General features: G+C 48.0%; 1 protein-coding gene across 2 annotated transcripts in view; it reads right to left on the bottom strand.

Annotated features, from left to right (window-relative positions):
- The window catches only part of SLC12A9 (solute carrier family 12 member 9), a 100411-nt gene that overhangs the window by 38172 nt on the left and 43205 nt on the right, over nt 1-19034 (bottom strand). For both annotated transcript variants that reach the window (XM_069215556.1, XM_069215553.1), the window contains 3 exons: nt 7845-8135; nt 3908-4015; nt 3222-3333 (listed from right to left, as the gene is read on the bottom strand). In XM_069215556.1, coding sequence (XP_069071657.1) covers nt 3222-3333; nt 3908-4015; nt 7845-8135 — 511 coding nt within the window. The remainder of the gene's footprint in view (nt 1-3221; nt 3334-3907; nt 4016-7844; nt 8136-19034) is intronic.

Here is a 19034-nt window from a genome sequence, read left to right as displayed (position 1 = left end):
GGACGACTATAACACAAGGAGGAAAGTTAAACTGGCAAATACACATATGGATCAGATGTAACCTGAACTTATGGATCACCCTTATTTCCAGCAGACTCAGACTACTCAAAAACCATCCAAGAAAAAATCTTTATGCACAAAGGTAAGGCCAGATTTGAGCAGCTGATCTTGGTTCTGTCATAGGTACCATGGTGCATAGAGGTTGTGTAGCAAGTGCCCTTTTTGGCATGGTAACCGCCCCCCACCCACTTGTTGCCTGACATTGATGCAGACTTGAATGAAAGTGTACTGGGACCTGCTAACCAGGCCCCAGCACCAGTGTTCTTTCCCAAAAACTGTACCATTGTTCCCACAATTGGCACACCCCTGGCACATAGTTAATGCCCCTGGTACCAAGAGTCCTGTGGCCAAGGATGATCCACAAGGGCTGCAGCATGTATTATCCCACTCTAAGGGACCCCTCACCAAGCACATACACACTGCCACTGCAGCTTGTGTGTGCTGGTAGGGAGAACAAGGCAAAGTCGACATGGGCACACAAACCACTGCATGTGGCATAAGTAAGTCACCAGTCTAGGAGACCTTACAGCCCTAAGACAGGGTGCACTATACCACAGGTGAGGGCATACATGCATGAGCACTGTGCCCCTACAGTGTAAGCAAAACCTCACTCAGCACATGCACACTGCCTCACAACTTGTGTGTGCTGGTGGGGAGAAAATGACTAAGTCGACTTGGCACTCCCCTCAGAGTGCCATGCCAACCTCGCACTGCCTATGGCATAGGTAAGTCACCCCTCTAGCAGGCCTTACAGCCTTAAGGCAGGGTGCACTATACCACCGGTGAGGGCATAGTTGCATAAGCACTATGCCCCTACAGTGTCTAAGCAAAACCTAAGACATTGTAAGTGCAGGGTAGCCCTAAAGAGTATATAGTCTGGGAGTCTGTCAGTTACAAACTCCACAGCTCCATAATGGTTTCACTGAAACCTGGGAAGTTTGGTATCAAACGTCTCAGCACAATAAATCCACACTGATGCCCGTGTTGGATTTACTTGAAGAATGCGCCCAGAAGGCATCTTAGATGTCCCCTGTATTTTAGCCAAACTTGTAGTGCAGGACTGACCGGTCTATGCCAGCCTGCCACTTCCAGACGAGATCCTGACCACATGGACTGAGTGCCTTTGCGCACGCTGAGGCCAGAAACAAAGCCTGCACTGGGTGGCGGTGCTTCACACCCCCCACTTCAGGAACTGTAACACCTGGTGGTGAACTTCAAAAGCTCAGGCCTCCTGTTATAGTGCCCCAGGGCACTCCAGCTAGTGGAGATGCCTGCCCCCAAGACAAAGCACCACTTTTGGCAGCAAGTCCGGCAGAAAAATGAGGGAAAACAAGGAGGAGTAATTACTTCAGCTGGGACCACCCCTAAGGTATCCAGAGGTGAAGTGACCCCTTCTTTGCAAAATCCTCCATCTTGGTTTGGAGGACAGGGACCAATAGGGTTAGGTCTGTGTCTCCCTCCCCAAAGAAGTGGGCACTGGAAGGGTGAAGTCGTCCTCCGGGACAGCAGCCATTGGCTACTGCCCTTTGGCCCCTGTAACGCTCCTAAACCCAAGATTTAAAGGCTTCCTTGAACCTAGCTCGTCAGATTCACGATGACATCAAGAAGAAGAAAGAAGAAGAACTGCTAAGCTGACCCCCAGCAGAGAAGATTGAAGACACCAATTGACTTGGCCCCATCCCTACAGGCCTGTCCTCAAGCTTCGGAAGCCCTGCTACAAAAAGACGATGCATCCTGCAGGACCAGCGACCTCTAAAAAGCCTCAAGAGGACTGCCTACACCCCGTGGACCAAGATCTCCGGTGGACAGCGGCCCCGTACACAAAGAAACTCCAACAAAGGACTATGGAACCCCCAGGGATCCTAGAGTCCTGCCCACTCTGCACCAGACGTCCACGGCCCATGTCCAGGTGGCCCAACTGACTAGAGCTGGTCCCCAGGCCATTCTGACCTAGTGTCCCCCTAGGTTGACCCCTGCTGTCCAACACGACGAAGCCTGCAGCCTAAATCCAGAGGAACCCCTTGACCGCGGGAGAACCAGACGAAGATTCTAGACGCAAAAAGATACCCCTGCACCCACAGTCCCCTGGCCTTGGGGAATCCGACCTTCGGTACAGCAACGTCTAGGCAGTAGCTCTCCTCCATGATCAGCCTTTGGTTTCACAGAACTAACCCCCTGGACTTAGCCTGCAGCATCTTTGTGACCCCCAGGAAACCCCTGTTGGAAAGCATTGGGAGTGCGACGCTGTGTTGGCACCCTGCAACCAGCCACACCTGTACCTCTGTGGGTCTATGTTTGGTGCTGACCTGTGGCCCCCCACGGTGCTCCTGTAAACCCTCCAGGACGGCCATCCGAAGACACAGGTACTTACCTGCAAGCAGGCCTGATTCTGAGTGCCTTCAGTCTCCATTTTAAATCCACCTCAACTTTGACCTCTGCAACCGGCTGGCCCCGGTTGCTGGTGGTGGGTGTTTGGGGTTAACATGCACCCGAACCGGAGGACACCCTAACTCCTGGAGACTGGAACTCTAAGTATTGTACTTAACTTGAAACTGTGCTTGATAACTTTTCTTCCCCCGAGAACTGTGTTTAAAAATTGCAGTGTCAACAGATTATTGCCAAATTGAAACAAAGTGGTACTGATACATATGTTGGATACTTACTTGCAATTGCACTTACCTGCAACTTGAATCTTGTGGTTCTAGACATAAAGTAACAAAACATATTTTTGCTACATAAAACCCATTGGCGTTGAGTTAGTCATTGAGTGAGTGCTTCCTTCATTGCCTGTGTGTGTACAACAAATCTTTGCAGTACCCTCTGATAAGCCTAACTGCTCAACCACACCACCACAAAAAATAGCATTGGTATCATCTACTTTAACCTCTGTTAAGCCTCAGGGGAACCCGGGACTCTGTGCACACTATATCTAATTTTGATACAGTATATACAGAGCCAGCTTCCTACAGGTAGGCTATAGGAGAAAAATAAAACTTAAAACATATGAAGCATTTTGTTACCGGAAAGTGAATAGTACAGGCAAGGGCGTCCAGAAGGAAGCATTCAGGGGAAAAAGAGTTACTAAGGAATAGCTTCACTAAAACCGGCTACATATCAGGATGTTAACTGAGAAATGTGCCTTGAGGTCAGGCAGTTCTGACCTTTCGCAGGTGAATGCAGTCATGAGGAAGAGAAGAAAGTAGATGACAAAGGTGTACACCACAGCAATGATGGTCCCCTTCGGGATAGAGTTACTTGGGTTCTTCAGCTCTCCTGAAAGATAAAACCAAGAGAGAGGACAATAAAAACCTTAGTCCCAAAAGTCATCTCAAGTTAAGACCTAGAAAATCTTTGTTGTCGGGTGAAGTGACATACAAGTCTCATACGTTCAGAACACCAAACAACCACCTGCTTTTCCCAGTCGGCACTATGTATTAATATGTTGCTAAACCAGAAAGCCAAAAAGAAACTTAATTAGATAATGGGATTTTAAAGTATTCCTTTCATGTAGTATAGTAAAAAAATAACTATTAAAAAAAAGACACCTTGCCAAACATTGATCCCCAACACTGATACTTGGCAAGGAAGGGGAGCTTACCTCCGGATATCTGACTAGATCCCAATCAAAGTGTCAGAGAAGATATGGCAGGCTGACCACCCTTCTAGCACACTGCATCTATTCACTACTGCCTCAACCAGGAAGACAGAGGGGCACAGAATATGAAACTGGATAAAACCAAAGGGGTTGACATCCTGCATACTCATGATGTGTAATTTGTCACTGTGTACCAAGTGACTCCAGGGGTCCCAATAATTTGAAAATGAGAGCTGAATAGCCCATTCTTACCAGACATGTTGGATCCTGCCATAATGCCAGTGCATCCGTTGAACATCACAGCAAAGACAATGGCGAACGTCATCATGTTGTTAGTGGTATAGTCCCTGGAGTAGCTGGCTGCAGACGAAGATAAGGATATGTAGTCAGGCTCTCCTAGCACAATGCCTTACATCAATTAGTTACCTCACATATTGCTTTAAAAAAAAAAAAAAAAAAAAATCACTTCATAGGCCAGTATAAACACTCTTTGCCTAGGACATTGACATCTTCGCTTGCACAGTAATGCGGGATTTAATGGTGTCCTACGTTGAACAGAAAATGCCCTCCTGATGAGTGTGCCTTTTAACCCTTAATATTTAGCAATTCAGAGAGATATGTAAGATAGTTGGTACTGTAATGTGCGACATGGAATTTAATTACTTACTACAATCCCTGCTTATTTTAGATCTATAGACAGTTTGTACATGTTAGACCTGACAGCCTTAGGGTGGTCACCCTCAACCTGCCTGCCTGCCTGCCTCCACGTTTTGACACTGTTTTAGCTCGTTTTAGGACTCTGCGCACTTTACCACTGCTAACCAGTGCTAAAGTGCATACCATCTCTCCCTTAAAACATGGTGACATTGGCTCATACCCAGTTGGCTTACTTAATTTACTTACAAGTCCCTAGTAAAGGTGCACTACGTGACCAGGGCTTGTAGATTAAATGGTACTAGTGGGCCTACAGCACTGACTGTGCCACCCACATAAGTAGCCCCCTGACCATGTCCCAGGCCTGCCATTAAAAGGCCTGTGGGTGCTGTTTCACTGCCAATTCGACTTGGCATTTAAAAGTATTTGCCAAACCTTTAACTCCCCTTTTTCTACATATAAGTCACCCCTAAGGTAGGCCCCAGGTAACCTATAGGGCAGGGTGCTAAGTAGGGAAAATGCCGGACATGTACCTGTGTAGTTTATATGTCCTGGTAGTGTAAAACTCCTAAATTCGTTTTACATTGCTGTGAGGCCTGCTCCTTTCATGGGCTAACATTAGGGCTGCCCTCATACTGTTTGAGAGGTAGATTCTGATCTGAAAGGGGTAGGGAGGTCATATTAGGTATGGCCAGAATGGTCAACAAAATCCTGCTGACTAGTGAAGTTGGATTTAATATTACTATTTTAGAAATGCCACTTTTAGAAAGTGAGCATTTCTCTGCACTTAAATCCTTCTGTGCCTTACAATCCACGTCCGGCTAGGTTAGCTGACAGCTCCCTTGTGCATTTCACTCTGACCACACAAAACACAGGATGCTCAGTCATACCTGCACACATCTGCATACTGAATGGGTCTTCCTGGGCTGGGAGGGTGGAGGGCCTGACATGTCAAAGGACAGTGGACTGCCAACCCCCCTGGTGGGGCCCTGGCAGACAGGATGGAACTGAAAGGGGAACTTGTGGACTTCTAAGCCACTCTTTGGAGTCTCCTCCCACTTCAAAGGCACATTTGGGTATTTAAACAGGGCCTCTGACCCTACCAGCTCAAGACACTTCTAGACAAGCTACCTACTGGGAAAGAAACTATGAACCAGAACCTGCAACCTGCTAAGAGAACCTGCCTGGCTGCCCAAAGGACTCACGTGACTGCTTTGCTGAAAAGGACTGCTGCCTTGCTGCCCTCTGGCTTTGCAGAGAAGTGCTCTCCAAGGGCTTGGAGTGAGCTTGCCTCCTGTTTCCTGATGACTTAGAGCCAAAAACATCATCTCTGCAAAGAACTCCTTGTGCAGCCAAAAATCATCGTGGATGTACGGAGGAAGAACTAAATACAATATTTTCAATTCACTATGTTAAGTGCCCAGGTATCGCCTCAGATTTGTCTTCATTGTTCGGAAAAATCCTGCAACCTACTGGTGTGGCATGATTCGGTGGTAGGTGGGTATGAAGTGAGTCATTGTTTTGTTGCAGGGCAACCTCCTCTTGAGGCCACAAACAAAATGCTTACTACATTGGCAGCACTCAGATTCTGAAATTCCCTCCCTTGTTCTCTACAAGCTCCCTCTTGCTTTTTTCCAAAAGAATGAAAAAATCCCTTTCCCAGCAGTGTTGTGGCTATATTACGGTGCCTGATTCTTGATGTCCAGAACAATAGTGATGGAGTAACAGTGTGCTCCCGAAAGTAAGAAGCCAGAAGGAATTAGGTGGCACTGAAGTCCCCAGTACCCGTGCTTTCAGGCAAACGATTTCACCATTGGCTTAGATGGTCATACTTGTGACAAGATGCAGGTCATTTTCTTTTGAAAGCTCCTAGACAGCCTGCCTTACCCTTTTTTGGTTCCATGGAAAGGTCGTTAGGGTCTCAACTATTCTGTTCAATGCTTACCTACAGCCACTTATGGAGTTGATAAGAAACTTCTAGGTGCTGCCATATGTAAATGACATGAAACTTCTTTTGGGGCTTGACAACTCATCTGTTGATTTCACAGTGACTGCCTGTCTGCAATCAAGGGTTGGAGGAAGTCTAATTTTTAAAAACTGAATAGTAAGTAGCAAGAAGGAGATTTTGATTACAGGTGGTATGTATGGTTTGACCACCAGCTTCCCCTGTAATTTCAGATTCGAAAGTTGTGGTTCTCATGTTTGCGGCTACTCCCTACTCTGAAAAGGATGCTACCCCTGTTTTCTCCACTGAGAGATGTGCGCCTGTGGTAGGTTCAGTTTTGGCTGGACTAAGGAAACAGACTTATTTGTGATACAGAATATGGTAGTGATGCTGGTATATGGGGTACAGAAATGCAACAATATTACTTCTGTGTGTTGCTCCCTTCACCAGCAACTAGTGGATTCATTTAAAGGTTCTTGGCCAAGGGCAGCAAACCTATCACACCAGCCCTGAGTTGACCTCCCATCTATTATTGCTTCGCCTTTTTCCCCTTCTCTCCTATCCAGATCCTTTGCTTAAAATCCTAAGCCACTGTAAGGAACAATGGGAAAGGATGTAGGTCATTTAAGATCTTGGGCCCTAAGCTATGGATGCCCTCTCTGTCGACCTTCAGTAGACTGCTACTTATGCCCTTGTTTATAGAAGGCTGAAATCATACGTGTTCAGCTAAGCTTAGCTCACACTCTTCCTTGTGTTCTCTATTTCTGCATGTTTTCTCTATTCAGGGATACTGTCCTAGCACCATGAGTCCCTTGGGGAACTATTTGCATTTTACAGCTACATAAATACATTTCGGAGGCATATGGTAACACCAGTGCGTATGTTCTGTCCAAGCACAACATGGGGTAGCTAGAGAAGCTGGGAATCCATAAAAGCCACTGTTACAGTTGCCAACGAGTACCCAGTTAGTTGCTTAGCTAAACAATCACTGTTATTTTTTGTGAGTTGTCAACCATTATTTAAGCAATAACCTACAGCTCTGAGAATCCCCACTCGGTATGTTATAGAAGTCTGGAAATGGAATTTCATTGAGTGGGACAAGGAAGATACACATATGATAGAACTCTTTTTAGTGTGGCAATGTTTCCCAGTCAGCATAGAAAGTAACCTCACTCAGTCATTTCTGACTACTCTCTGCTATTTATAAACAGTGCCAAGGAAACTCATAACAGCATGCCTGTCAAAGTCTTTGCCGTCTAGGGTTTAATATTGCCCTATTGCTTGCAGGATTCGTCCCCATCCCACGCAGTTCTTCCTTTACATTCTGAAACATCTTTGTACCCTTTACCCCACTCTGCATCATATCAGTACTAAAATCCTAGATGCAGCACAAGGCAGGAGTGCCACTGCATACATGTGCTTTACAAAACAGAATAAGGCTTGCCTACCGTTTTGATCAACTTGTCAAAAATGCAGGCAAGCATGCAGAGAAGAGACTTTACCTTTTTTGAGTGGCCATTCCCTAATTTGAGCATTTTAAAATTAACTTATGCATGCAACTTAAAACTCTCCTCACTCTCAAGGTCTTACCGTACTCGTTTTCCCGAAAGGTGGATATGTTGAAACCAGTGTAGCTAGTGTTGAAGGTTTGGTTGCCACTGTGAACAATCTGAATATTTCGCTGTCCCACCGCAACAAAACTAATGAAAATGGTAACCAGCACCACGTTGACTAGCAGGAAGATGAAGAAGGAGGCCTTGGAGTAGATCTCTGCTCCCACCAGGCACACCAGCAGGCAGAGGAAGAGGATGACAGTGCCATACAAGAAATTGTAGAAGTAGCTCTCGGGCAGGACATGGAGCTCTCCAGATGACGCACCACCTGCACAGCCCCATGGTGGGAGAAGAGAAAGGAATGCAAGACAGAACTGCATGAATAAATAAAAACAGAGGAGCACATGCAAGCTGAATTCACAATCCACTACTCTATGGCTAGGGACTCAGGAGGTTATTTAGAGTTTGCCGACACAAGGCAGCCACCAAACAACAGGAGACAGCCATCCAACCTTTTTCCCTCCTCTCATCCCCCACTTAGAGGTGGAGAACTGCCATCTGCCACACATTTACTAAACCATACTGACAGATGTAGTAACCTAAACAGGGCAGGGCAACTGCCCCTGGATTTCCTTGCCCCGGATGGTCTAAGGCTGGGAAATCTATGAATGCCCCCCTCCCCAAATTAGGGAGAAAACTTCCTGAGTATCAGGGTCATTGATTTTGTATAGAACAAACACCAAAAAGTTGACCAATGGGTGTAACAAAGATGGTACTCATTTGACAAACTCTTTAGAGGTCCGAGTGATCACTGAAACAGTGACTCATCGAAAGGCTTGGGAATTCTCAGCAGGTAGGTAAAGGTCTTTAAATAGGACGTGAGCCCCTGCCAGGGTGTAATTGACACAGTTTGTGGCTTATCTGATTTCATTAGGAATTTGTAGCACATGCAAATATTTTTTAAAAGTGTCCTGGTACCGATACCTGACACCCGTGTACTTAAAAATTACAGGCCCTCATTATGACCCCACGGGTCTTCAGACCGCCAGGGTCAGGGTTTGATCGCCACATTATGACCATGGCGGTTGCGCCACTGTCAGACCGCTAGTTTCCCTCCACTGGTGGTGCTGGTGGTCTTATTCCGCCAGGAAAGCGCTGCATGCAGCGTCATCCTGGGGATTACGACCCCCCTCCTCTCCACTAGCTTTTACATGGCAGTTGCACCGATATGTTAAACCTGGAGGAGACAGGGTGCAGGGGGGCCCATGGGTACCCCTGCAATGCCCATGAGCTTGGCATGGGCAGTGCAGGAGCCCCCATGGACAGCCCTGTTGTGCTTTTCATTGTCTGCATTACAGACAGTGAAAAGCACCACTGGTGCTGTTGCACCCTTCGCACCACAACATTGCCGCCGGCTTAGTTATGAGCCGGAGTCTGGGTTGCTCACCACTGTGCAGCAACAGTTTCCACCCGCTGATCCAGTGGCAAACTCGTAATGGGGCCTGATGGAAGGCAGCCACAATGGCGGCAACCTGACCACGGGAGTTTGGCAGGCGACCTTTTCCGCCCACCAAACTCGTAATGACCCCCAGAGTCTATAAAACTAAGGCTTTGCCCATAACACTTCCATGTAAAGATTTACAGCCCCACAGTTTAAATTAGACCTGCGGAGTAAACATAGTTTCACAATAAAGCAAGTCTCAAGCAATCAAAGATTTATGTAACAACTTGCCAACATGCATGAAGGCCACAAGGTGCTGAATCTATATCAGATAAATCAACTGTTTGTCCACATTTTTGAAAGGCACTATTGCTGGGATGGGAAAATGGAGTGCATGCAAAAAAGGTGGTTAGATTTCACTTCCATGCCTACTATGGCAGTTGTCGTATTCTATGTGCAAATCACACATTCAATACTATTTTTCTGTCCAGGTGCTGGTAATTTTGCTTTCCCATCATAAATAAAGAATTACAACTGCGAGAAGATAACAAGGAAGGGGCGTGGCTTGAGCAGCCATCATAGTGGACACGCATTGAGCAAGCTCCGCTGCTCACCCCGGTTATCCAGCGGTTAACCTGACGGGAGCCGCTCATCCATTATTATCACCTCCATCCCCATGTTCCCCGTTCGCCTTGCAGACCATACAGACGAGTTGGCAGCTGTGGGAGGAGAGGAAACGGCTTAAAAGGGTCTAAGTAGGCCTTGCACTGGCTTGTGGCCCACAAAGCAGAGTACACGAGGTGGCAGACCCGGATGACAGCAAGAAGTGACTGCAAACCTCATATGCAACCTGTCTGATACGGTACAGAAAACCAGCGTATTGAGGATTGCCAAGACTGCGGCATACCTAACTGGCCTGGAGCGGCCTGGTGCAGGGAGCGGAGTGATCGAAAAGGGTGAACATAACTTGAGACTCGCTGTCACGCAGTGACTTTGAGGTACATTGCGGCCCCCCCTTGACCGAGTAAGGAGTAGCTGGAGGAAGCTGTGTGCAGCGGGGCTCATCACGCTCGAGATGGGACAAGATAAGGAGGTGATAACCCACAGCGCACATTTCCCCTTTTTGTGTCCGTTGCTGACTGCTTAGCTACGTCGGGCAGGTCGGTCCTCACTGCTGAGTCCTGCCACTGCCCATGCTATGTTTAATCTGCGGCGGAGTGCGGCAGCGGACGGTAAAGTCTGCTTCCCACGAGCCCTGAGCAGCTGGTGCCTTCAAGTGGTAGTTACTGCTGATTGAGAAGCGCGGTGCCTTATGGCTGTGACAGACTGGGTGCTACTAAGGTGTGTGATGGCTCCTATAAAGCAGCATGTTAAGTTAATGGATCCACACTGCCCCCCGAATACCTGCCTGAACCTGGAGGTGTTCACCTGTAAGCCCCTGCACTTGATTTTTTTTTGTACACACCGTACGACACTGAAGTCTCATCCATGATGTTAAAAAATGTGCTGATTTTAGAACTATTTCTGTCCTTCCCCAATAAGCCCTTTGCAGACTACTGCACAAAATACTGCATTGCTCACAGACGGGGCTGATTGTGCTGTCACGCCTGGGGACTTGAATGGCACCAGCAGGTGGGCCCCCAGGAGTGCCCTCTCAGCTGCTACATTCTACTACATAATACACAGACACGGCTGCTTGTGCTGCCACGCTTGGCGACTTGGACAGCGCAGTCAACCAGGCCCTTTTCTCTAAGAGTGTTTTCTCAACTGCTGCATTGGGCCTGCAGTGTAATCGTAACACCCCTTCAGCGACAGCCGTCACATAATCTGCACCAATACGTATCTCACTGTTCCTAATTTTGTATATGTCTACAGGTACTACTGCTGCACTTGGAGCTGCTCAGGCTGCCGTGTCCCACAAGTAAACTAGTGCAGATAAGTGGGCCGTAGGTGGTGGCTCTGAGCTCCATTGGATTGAACGGATTAGGCACACTGACATGCGTCATCCACACACAACTCAACAGGGTGAGTCTTTAAAGCACTCTACAGAGCATGACAGACTGGTGGGTGGTGCAGATTCCTTGGATGTATCTGCTCCCCTGCTCTCCGTTAGCACCAACTGAACTGTTCTTGTTGCAGTGGAAAAGATTGGTACCACCCTGGAGATTATGCAGACATCATTGGAAGGTAGAATTGATGGGGTAATGTAGGAAAGTGCCACTGTTGGCATGGTTACCCCCCTACCCCAACCACACACACACACACACACACTTTTTTGCCTAGTGTTGATGCAAACTTTGATTGAAAATGTGCTGGGACCCTGCTAACCAGGCCCCAGCACCAGTGTTCTTTCCCAAAACTGTACCTTTGTCTCCACAATTGGCACAGCCCTGGCACACAGATAAGTATCTTGTAAAAGGAACCATGGTACCAAGGGCCTTGTGGCCAGGGAAGGTCTCTAAGGGCTGCAGCATGTATGCTGCCAACCTAGGGTACACCCCACTCAGCACATGCACATTTGCCTTGCAGCTTGTGTATGCTGGTGGGGGAAAAAGGCAAAGTCGGCATGGCACCCCTCTCAGGGTGCCATGCCCAAAAACCACTGCCTGTGACATAGGTAAGTCTTCCCTCTAGCAGCCCTAAGGCAGGGTGAACTATACCACAGGTGAGGGCATAGCTGATTGAGCAATATGCCCTTAATGTGTCTAAGTCCATTCTTAGACATTGCAAGTGCAGTGTAGCCATTCTGAGTATATGGTCTGGAAGTCTGTCATTACGAATTCCACAGCACCATAATGGCTTCACTGAATACTGGGAGTTTGTTATCAAACTTCTCAGCACAATAAACAAACACTGAGGCAAGTGGGGGATTTATTGAAAAATGAACACTGACTGCATCTTAGAGATGCCCCCTGTAAGCTAGCCCACCTGCTAGGGTAGGACTGACCAGTCTGTGCCAGCCTGCCACTTTCAGACGAGATTCTGACCACATGGGGTAAGTGCCTTTGTGCACTTTGTGGTCAGAAACCAAGCCTGTCCTGGGTGGAGGTGGTTCACACCTTCCCTCTGCACGAACTGTAACACCTGGCGGTGAGCCTCAAAGGCTCAAGCCTCGAGTTACAGTGCCCCAGGGCACACCAGCTAGTGAGGATGCCTGCCCCTGGACAAAGCCCTACTTTTGGCAGCAAGTCCGACAGGAAAATTAGGGAAAGCAGGGAGGAATGACCACCCCAGCCAGTAACACCCCTAAGGTGTCCAGAGCTGGGTGACCCACTCCCTTTAGAATCCTCCATCTTGGTTTGGAGGACATGGACCAATGGGGATAGGAATGTGCCCCCCCTCCCCAGGAGGAAGTAACAACCCTCAGGGACAGAAGCATTGGCTACTGCCCTCTGCCCCCCAACACGCCCCTAAATCTAGAATTTAAGGTCCTCCCTGAACCCAGCTCACCAGTCTCCTGGTGACCGACAAGAAGGACTGCTAAGCTGAAACTCCCAGCAGAGAAGAAAGAAGACAACTGCTTTGGCCCCAGCCCTAACAGCCCGTCTCCTGCTTCAAAGAACCTGCAAAAAGAACAGTGATGCATCCAGCGGGCCCAGTGATCATTGCCACCTCCAGAGGACTGCCCTGTACCCAAAAGGACCAAGAACTCCGGAGGACAGTGGCTCTGTCTGAAGAAACCTACAACCAAGGACTCCGACCTCACTCCGGATACGCGAGTCTTCACCCCTGTGCCCCCAACTCCCACGGCCCGTGTCCAGGTGGTCCACCCAGCAAGAGATGGTCCCCAAACGATTGTGAGCAAGTGCCCACCCTGGGTTGACCTCTCCAACCCTCCATGACCACTACTGCAGAGGGAATCCCGAGGACCCCCCCCCCCCCATCAGCAGATCCAGACGAAGATATCCAAAGCCTAAAGAACACACTGCACCCGCAGCCCCCAGGCCTTGGAGAAACCGACCCCCGGTGCCTCATCATTCAGCAGGCTGCCCTCCTCCCTGTCTGACCACTGGTGTGCCTGAGACACCTCCCTCCCCCCCTCTGGACCTTGCCTGCAGCCTCAGAGTGACCCCCGGGGTCTCCTCATAGACCAGCTTTAGAAACCAGACATCGTATTTACATCATGCACCCAGCCGCCCCTGAGCGTGTGTGTTTGGTGCCCACTTGTGGCCCCTCCAGTGCTCCTCTGATCCCCCTTGGTCTGCCCTCTGAGTCGCAGGTACTTACCTGCTGGCTCACCGGATTCCGAGTACCCCTGTCTCCATAGGAGCCAACATTAATTTTGCTCAACTTTGACCTCTGCACTCGACCACCCCGATGTTGCTGGTGGGGTGGTGTTTGGGGTTAACTTGAACCCCAACTGGTGGACTTCCTAAAACCCAGAGACTGAGACTGTAGTGTTGCACTTACCTGTAAACAAATCTAACTTTTCTCCCCCCCAGGAACTATGGATAAGGTTCATACTGCTGAATTGACCATTATGGAGCTTCCGCCTAAGACGAGTGAAATTGACTATTCAATGCGCCGGATGACGGAGCATGAGGAGGTGCTGCAACACCACATGTAGGATGCAGAAGGCATCTGATTCCGTTGCGCATGTGGAGCAGTGGTTGCGGCAGCTGCTAGCTCAGGACAGTTATCCACAGTTTTTCTTGGTGGAGCGTGCCCATCATGTCCCGGCTCGCCTACCACTTCCGGGATCCAACCCCAGACCATTTTTGTTCCGTCTACTACATTACAGAGATAGGCATGCTGTATTGCGCGAGGTAAAAAATCTGCACAAAATCATGGTGGACAACGCAAAGGATGGTGCAAAAATAACGTAGCTCTTTCCTCGCACTTAAGCGCTGGTTCCCAGAACTTGGCATCCAGTATGTTCTCCTCTACCTGGTGCGTCAATGGGTTTTGGCAGTGGGCAAAACACACTTCTTCAATTCCCCTGAAGATGCATGGGACTTTGTAGAGGAGGCGGGACACTCAACAGCTGATCAAGCTGCGCGGACTGACACAGCGTCTCGTGGTGGTAGTTTTGAGACAGTGTGGCAAATGTCCACGAATACAGTGCTCCTCTTGAAGAATGCACCAGATGTGGAACAAGACATGCAAGAGAGACGTAAGGCTATGCAGAATGCCGCAACAAATAAGTGGACATAGTCGAGGCTTGGACTTGGAAAAAGCTACTTATAAATCCATCAGAGATGATGGTTCCTCGACCATGTGGCCCACTAGAACGGACTCATCGACACCGTCTGAAGTCACCCAGCATACATCTGAAGACTTGACTAGAATGTCTGACTGCTGCAACCTGTCATTTCTACTATACCTGCTGGAACATGCACCAAAATGTCTTTCTATTGTAATGTCTTATCTATCTGTTCAACTTCTGTAATAGGAGTGACGATAGGTGATGTGGGGCCCGCTGCGCAGCCAAACAATGGGTAATCATTATAGCAATTATGACCGCCTCAGCGACCAGATAGATCAGGTTCTGCTCTAAATATGGATTCCTGAAAGTGCCTCAGTGACAGTACGGGGTGCCCCCTCATTGGCTGCCTGATTTTCCCCCCATCAGGTCCTTTTATAGGGGAGAGGGAGCGACGGTGTGGAGATCTTGCTGTTCCTGTTTTGTAAACAGTCTTCGTTACAAAAATGCACGCCTTGGCGAACAGAATAGTTATTTTATGATGAGTTTCATTTTATCATTGTTTGGGCGGAAGCATTTTGCACCTCTGCTCCACTGGTATGCATTAATTTCGGTTTATAGTTTGTATTTGTGTAGTTATGACCCGCGGTTCAATATGGCTCAGCCCTCCCCCTATTTCTAACTATCTTCATGCACACTCCTTGCTGCTACATTCTTGTTGACACTCGCTCAGTGCACAGTGGTTGGGAGACACGACCCACACTAAGTGACCCATTTTAACATACCTACTTGGAATGTGAGAGGCATGCACAAGCCTTTGCACTGCTACTCAATCTACTCCTACCTAAAACGTCGCTCCACACACATAGTGTTGTTGCAAGAAACATATCCATTCCGAAGTCCTTAAGCTGCAAAGATGCTGGCGTGGCTGGTATTTGCCACCAACTATTCTACTTATGCATGAGGTACTACTGTGGGTAAAGCCCGGAACCCCATTGATAGAAGAAGACACAATATTGGACCCACAGGGCTGCTATGTCCTGGCGCAAGGCTTTCATTTATGCCCCAACACTTAAGAGGCCACCTTTTTGCATGCTCTCTCAAACACATACTCTCAATGGACTGATACACCTTAGTTTCTTTGTGGGGAGGACTTAAATATGCTGACTACTGCCCTTAATCATTCTTCCCCAATTACCCCGCACAACTGCGACTGGCAATGCACAGATGTTGACTGATTGGCTTCCCCAATGGTGGCTGGTTTACTTCTGCCATTTCGGGAACCCAGCTACAAAGATATACTCCGTTTACTCTGTGGCACACAACCTCCATGGTCCCAATTTCACAGATTTGTTGGGGCAACACCGTTACTCCCTTCTGTTGTGCAAGTGGATTACCTGGGACAAACTCACTCTGATCACAACCCCCTCGTTCTGCAAATACATTGGACCGTCACCCCACCTCCCATCCCCACCTGACACCTGCAGCCTACACTGTCGGAAGATACCTCATTGACAGCTTCCCTTGGGTCAGTAAATACAGATTATTTTGACAATCATGTTCACACTGCTTCCACAAGACTAGTGGAGTGGGATGCCTTCAAGGGGACAGTGTGGGGACACTGTATGGGTATACAGGGTAAAATGAGACAGCTGATTGACAGCGACCTTTCCCAATGGAAGCACACACTCCTGGACATGGAAACTCAGGCTGGTGAGGATCCTAGTACCACGCATGAATTAACTGTCAGTGCACAGATTACAATGCCTTAATTATGTGCACACTAGGCCTGTACACATGCCACGGCTCGTACAACTGAATGGCTCCTGGTGTGGCTTATCTGGCAGGAACAGCCACAACACGCCATAACGGCACTACACACTCTGGTGTAGACATCATCCGTATACGCAACATGCTATCCATGATGAACTCACGCATCACTATACACAGGTGTACCAGATAGTCACGGCCACTAACCAGGAGGCATAGGACTCCTTCTTTGCTGACCTGACGCTGCCACCATATTACCATGGAACACAAATTGACCTATATAGACCCATAGTCACTGGTAGGTCCCCTGGACCCAATGGCTTGCCCGCGGAGCTCAACAAAGGGTATGGTCTTCAATTGGCCCCACACCTGTTGACTTTGTACGAGGAGGCCCCGTCCATCTGCAGTCTTTCTGCCTCCCAAAGAGAGGCTACTGTCCTCTCCTTTCCCAAACCGAATAAAGAGCCACTGCTCATAGGCTTTTACAGACCATTGGTGCTGCTGAATACTGATTATAAGATCCTGGCAAAAACACTTAAGGATCGTCTGGCACCCCTGATATACTGTTTAGTCCACCCACATCAAAACGGATTCATCCCCGCCCGTAATACCTTGTTGAATCTACCGCATTTCTTTATGGTCAAGGCTTGTGCCCGCCATGACTGGCCTCATGCTGGATGTCTGATCTTAGACCTTGAAAAGGCCTTTAAGTCCTTGGAATGGGATTATCTCTTAGCTGTACTTTCCCGATATGGCATTGATCATCGCTTCTTGCACTTAGTAATGTTATTTTACACTAACCCCTTAATCAGAGTCAAGACATGGCCCTTCCTGTCAAACGCCATTTCCATACAGTGGGGACAGACACAGGGGTGCCCGCTATTGCCAATTATGTTTTTCCAGGCAAACATTGGCCATGCGCATCCGGGAGATGTGTTGGGGCATCCCGCTAAGTGACGGGGTGCATGTAATATCGTTATATGCAGACAACATGCTTCTATACTTAAGGGACATGCACAATATACATGATGGGATTGCTTCAACCTTTACCCTTTTTGTGGCTATTTCACAGCAGAGGGTGAATTGGCTAAAATTGTGCCTATTCCCCTTTCTCTCCCTCATGTTCCGACCCAGGCTTTAAAGCTGAAGGGGCGCACTTGGCGGGCAGTACCACACAATTAGGTATTTGGGTGGGTGCACCACTCTTTGTCTGACCTCTTTGATGGCAAAATCACTTGCGTGGTAATGTCACTATGCACTAAGATGCCTTTCTGGTGCACACTGCTGTTGGGCGTAGCGGGGACGGTGACACTTCTCCAAATGGTGGCTTTGCCTTCTGTATTTCTTTTCCAAACTTCATATTCACATTCCTGCGGTGTTCTTTTAGTTGCTTGATAAGCAGATTCTTGGGTTAATTTGGAACAAGTCGCGACGCAGAGTGGCATTAGCGAAACTCTGTTTGCCACGAATGTGGGAGGACTAGTTGCTCTGCATTTCAAACAGTATTACCTTGCTGCCCAAGTCTAGTGGATTGGCAGGTGGTTGGCTGTCGGACACAGCCACATCTTTTCCTTGTTGGAGTTTGTCAGCCATTCTGCATCTATTTAACCCTTGCACACAAGTACAAGTTTCTTCTTCTCTGTTGTTGGGGGTGGCGTATCACTGCTATTGTAGATCCCTTTGCATCACTAAACATGTGCCTTCCTTTTTGCCAGGGTGGGCTCTGTTGTAAACGCGCCCAGGACTGGTGGGCATTGGTCGACAGGCCAACAGACTACAAGGCATACTGCAGATCTGCACACATTGGGAGATTTGTATAGGGATGGTACTTTGGCAACATTTGAGGTGCAGATGGAAGAGGATGGCCAAGCCTCTGGCCAATTTTTACTTCGCAATTCGTTGCTTGCCACACTAAGGAACCACAGGGAGATCTGATTTCTTTATTTAAATGTTTGCCCCGAGGAGTTGGTGATCCCTAGGGCAGTGGGGGGCCATGCGGCATCCCGCAAATCAATTTAATTTTACCCCGGAGAGGAATTGGTCCCTGGGGCAGCGGGAGAGGCAAACAGCCCTCCGCAAATATTTAATATGGTAAAACTTCCTGGACAAAAGACGCCAATTTACTTTCCTGGCTGGGGTATCTAGTAAGTAATGGTAACAAGTGTCTAAATGTCTGCTTTCGGAATGTGTTTTTGGAAGGCCACTTGTGAGTCATTGGCTATGGTCAGGACCCCCAACTCCTCATACCTTAAGATTTAAACATGCAAGTGACTCAAATATTGGCATTAGATGCTCTCATGATATGGGCAGTAAATATTATTCATGGGCAGATGTCCAGAAACTCAGAAAGAAGTGGTGTCTTCTGGTCACAATTTCAGAGCTATTGGAACTTTAGATTGCCTATTCTAACTAGAGTCAAGGAAACAGGAACTCTTGGATGAATTCCAGAAGATTTATTTATTGGTTGGCATGAAACTCAGTTGGGACTGAGTAAATGAAGGAACCATCACATGCCCAAAATTGTCCTTGCTAAAGCCAAAGTAATGAGTGAGGAAAAAGCCTTGCGCGTCTATGCAGATGCATACATATGTACACCATGGAACAGATACACATAGGCAAATACTGGCATAAGTACACACAGACATACATGGCTAAAGATGCAACAGACACACACAAGCCGATACAAACAAACTGCGACAAATAGACTGTCAAAGAGATAGTGAATACACTGTTGTACACTGGTACTGACACAGTCATCCATTTTTGAAAGATATAACAAATATACAATAGCACAACTACATGTCAACATACACTAGGTTGCGGACACACACTGGCACTGATTCGCAGGCACATGCACAAGTACTGATGCAACC

The sequence above is a fragment of the Pleurodeles waltl genome, chromosome 12, assembly GCF_031143425.1.
Source record: "Pleurodeles waltl isolate 20211129_DDA chromosome 12, aPleWal1.hap1.20221129, whole genome shotgun sequence".
In the NCBI taxonomy this organism is placed as follows: domain Eukaryota; kingdom Metazoa; phylum Chordata; class Amphibia; order Caudata; family Salamandridae; genus Pleurodeles; species Pleurodeles waltl.
This window is presented reverse-complemented; position numbering and strand designations above follow the sequence as displayed.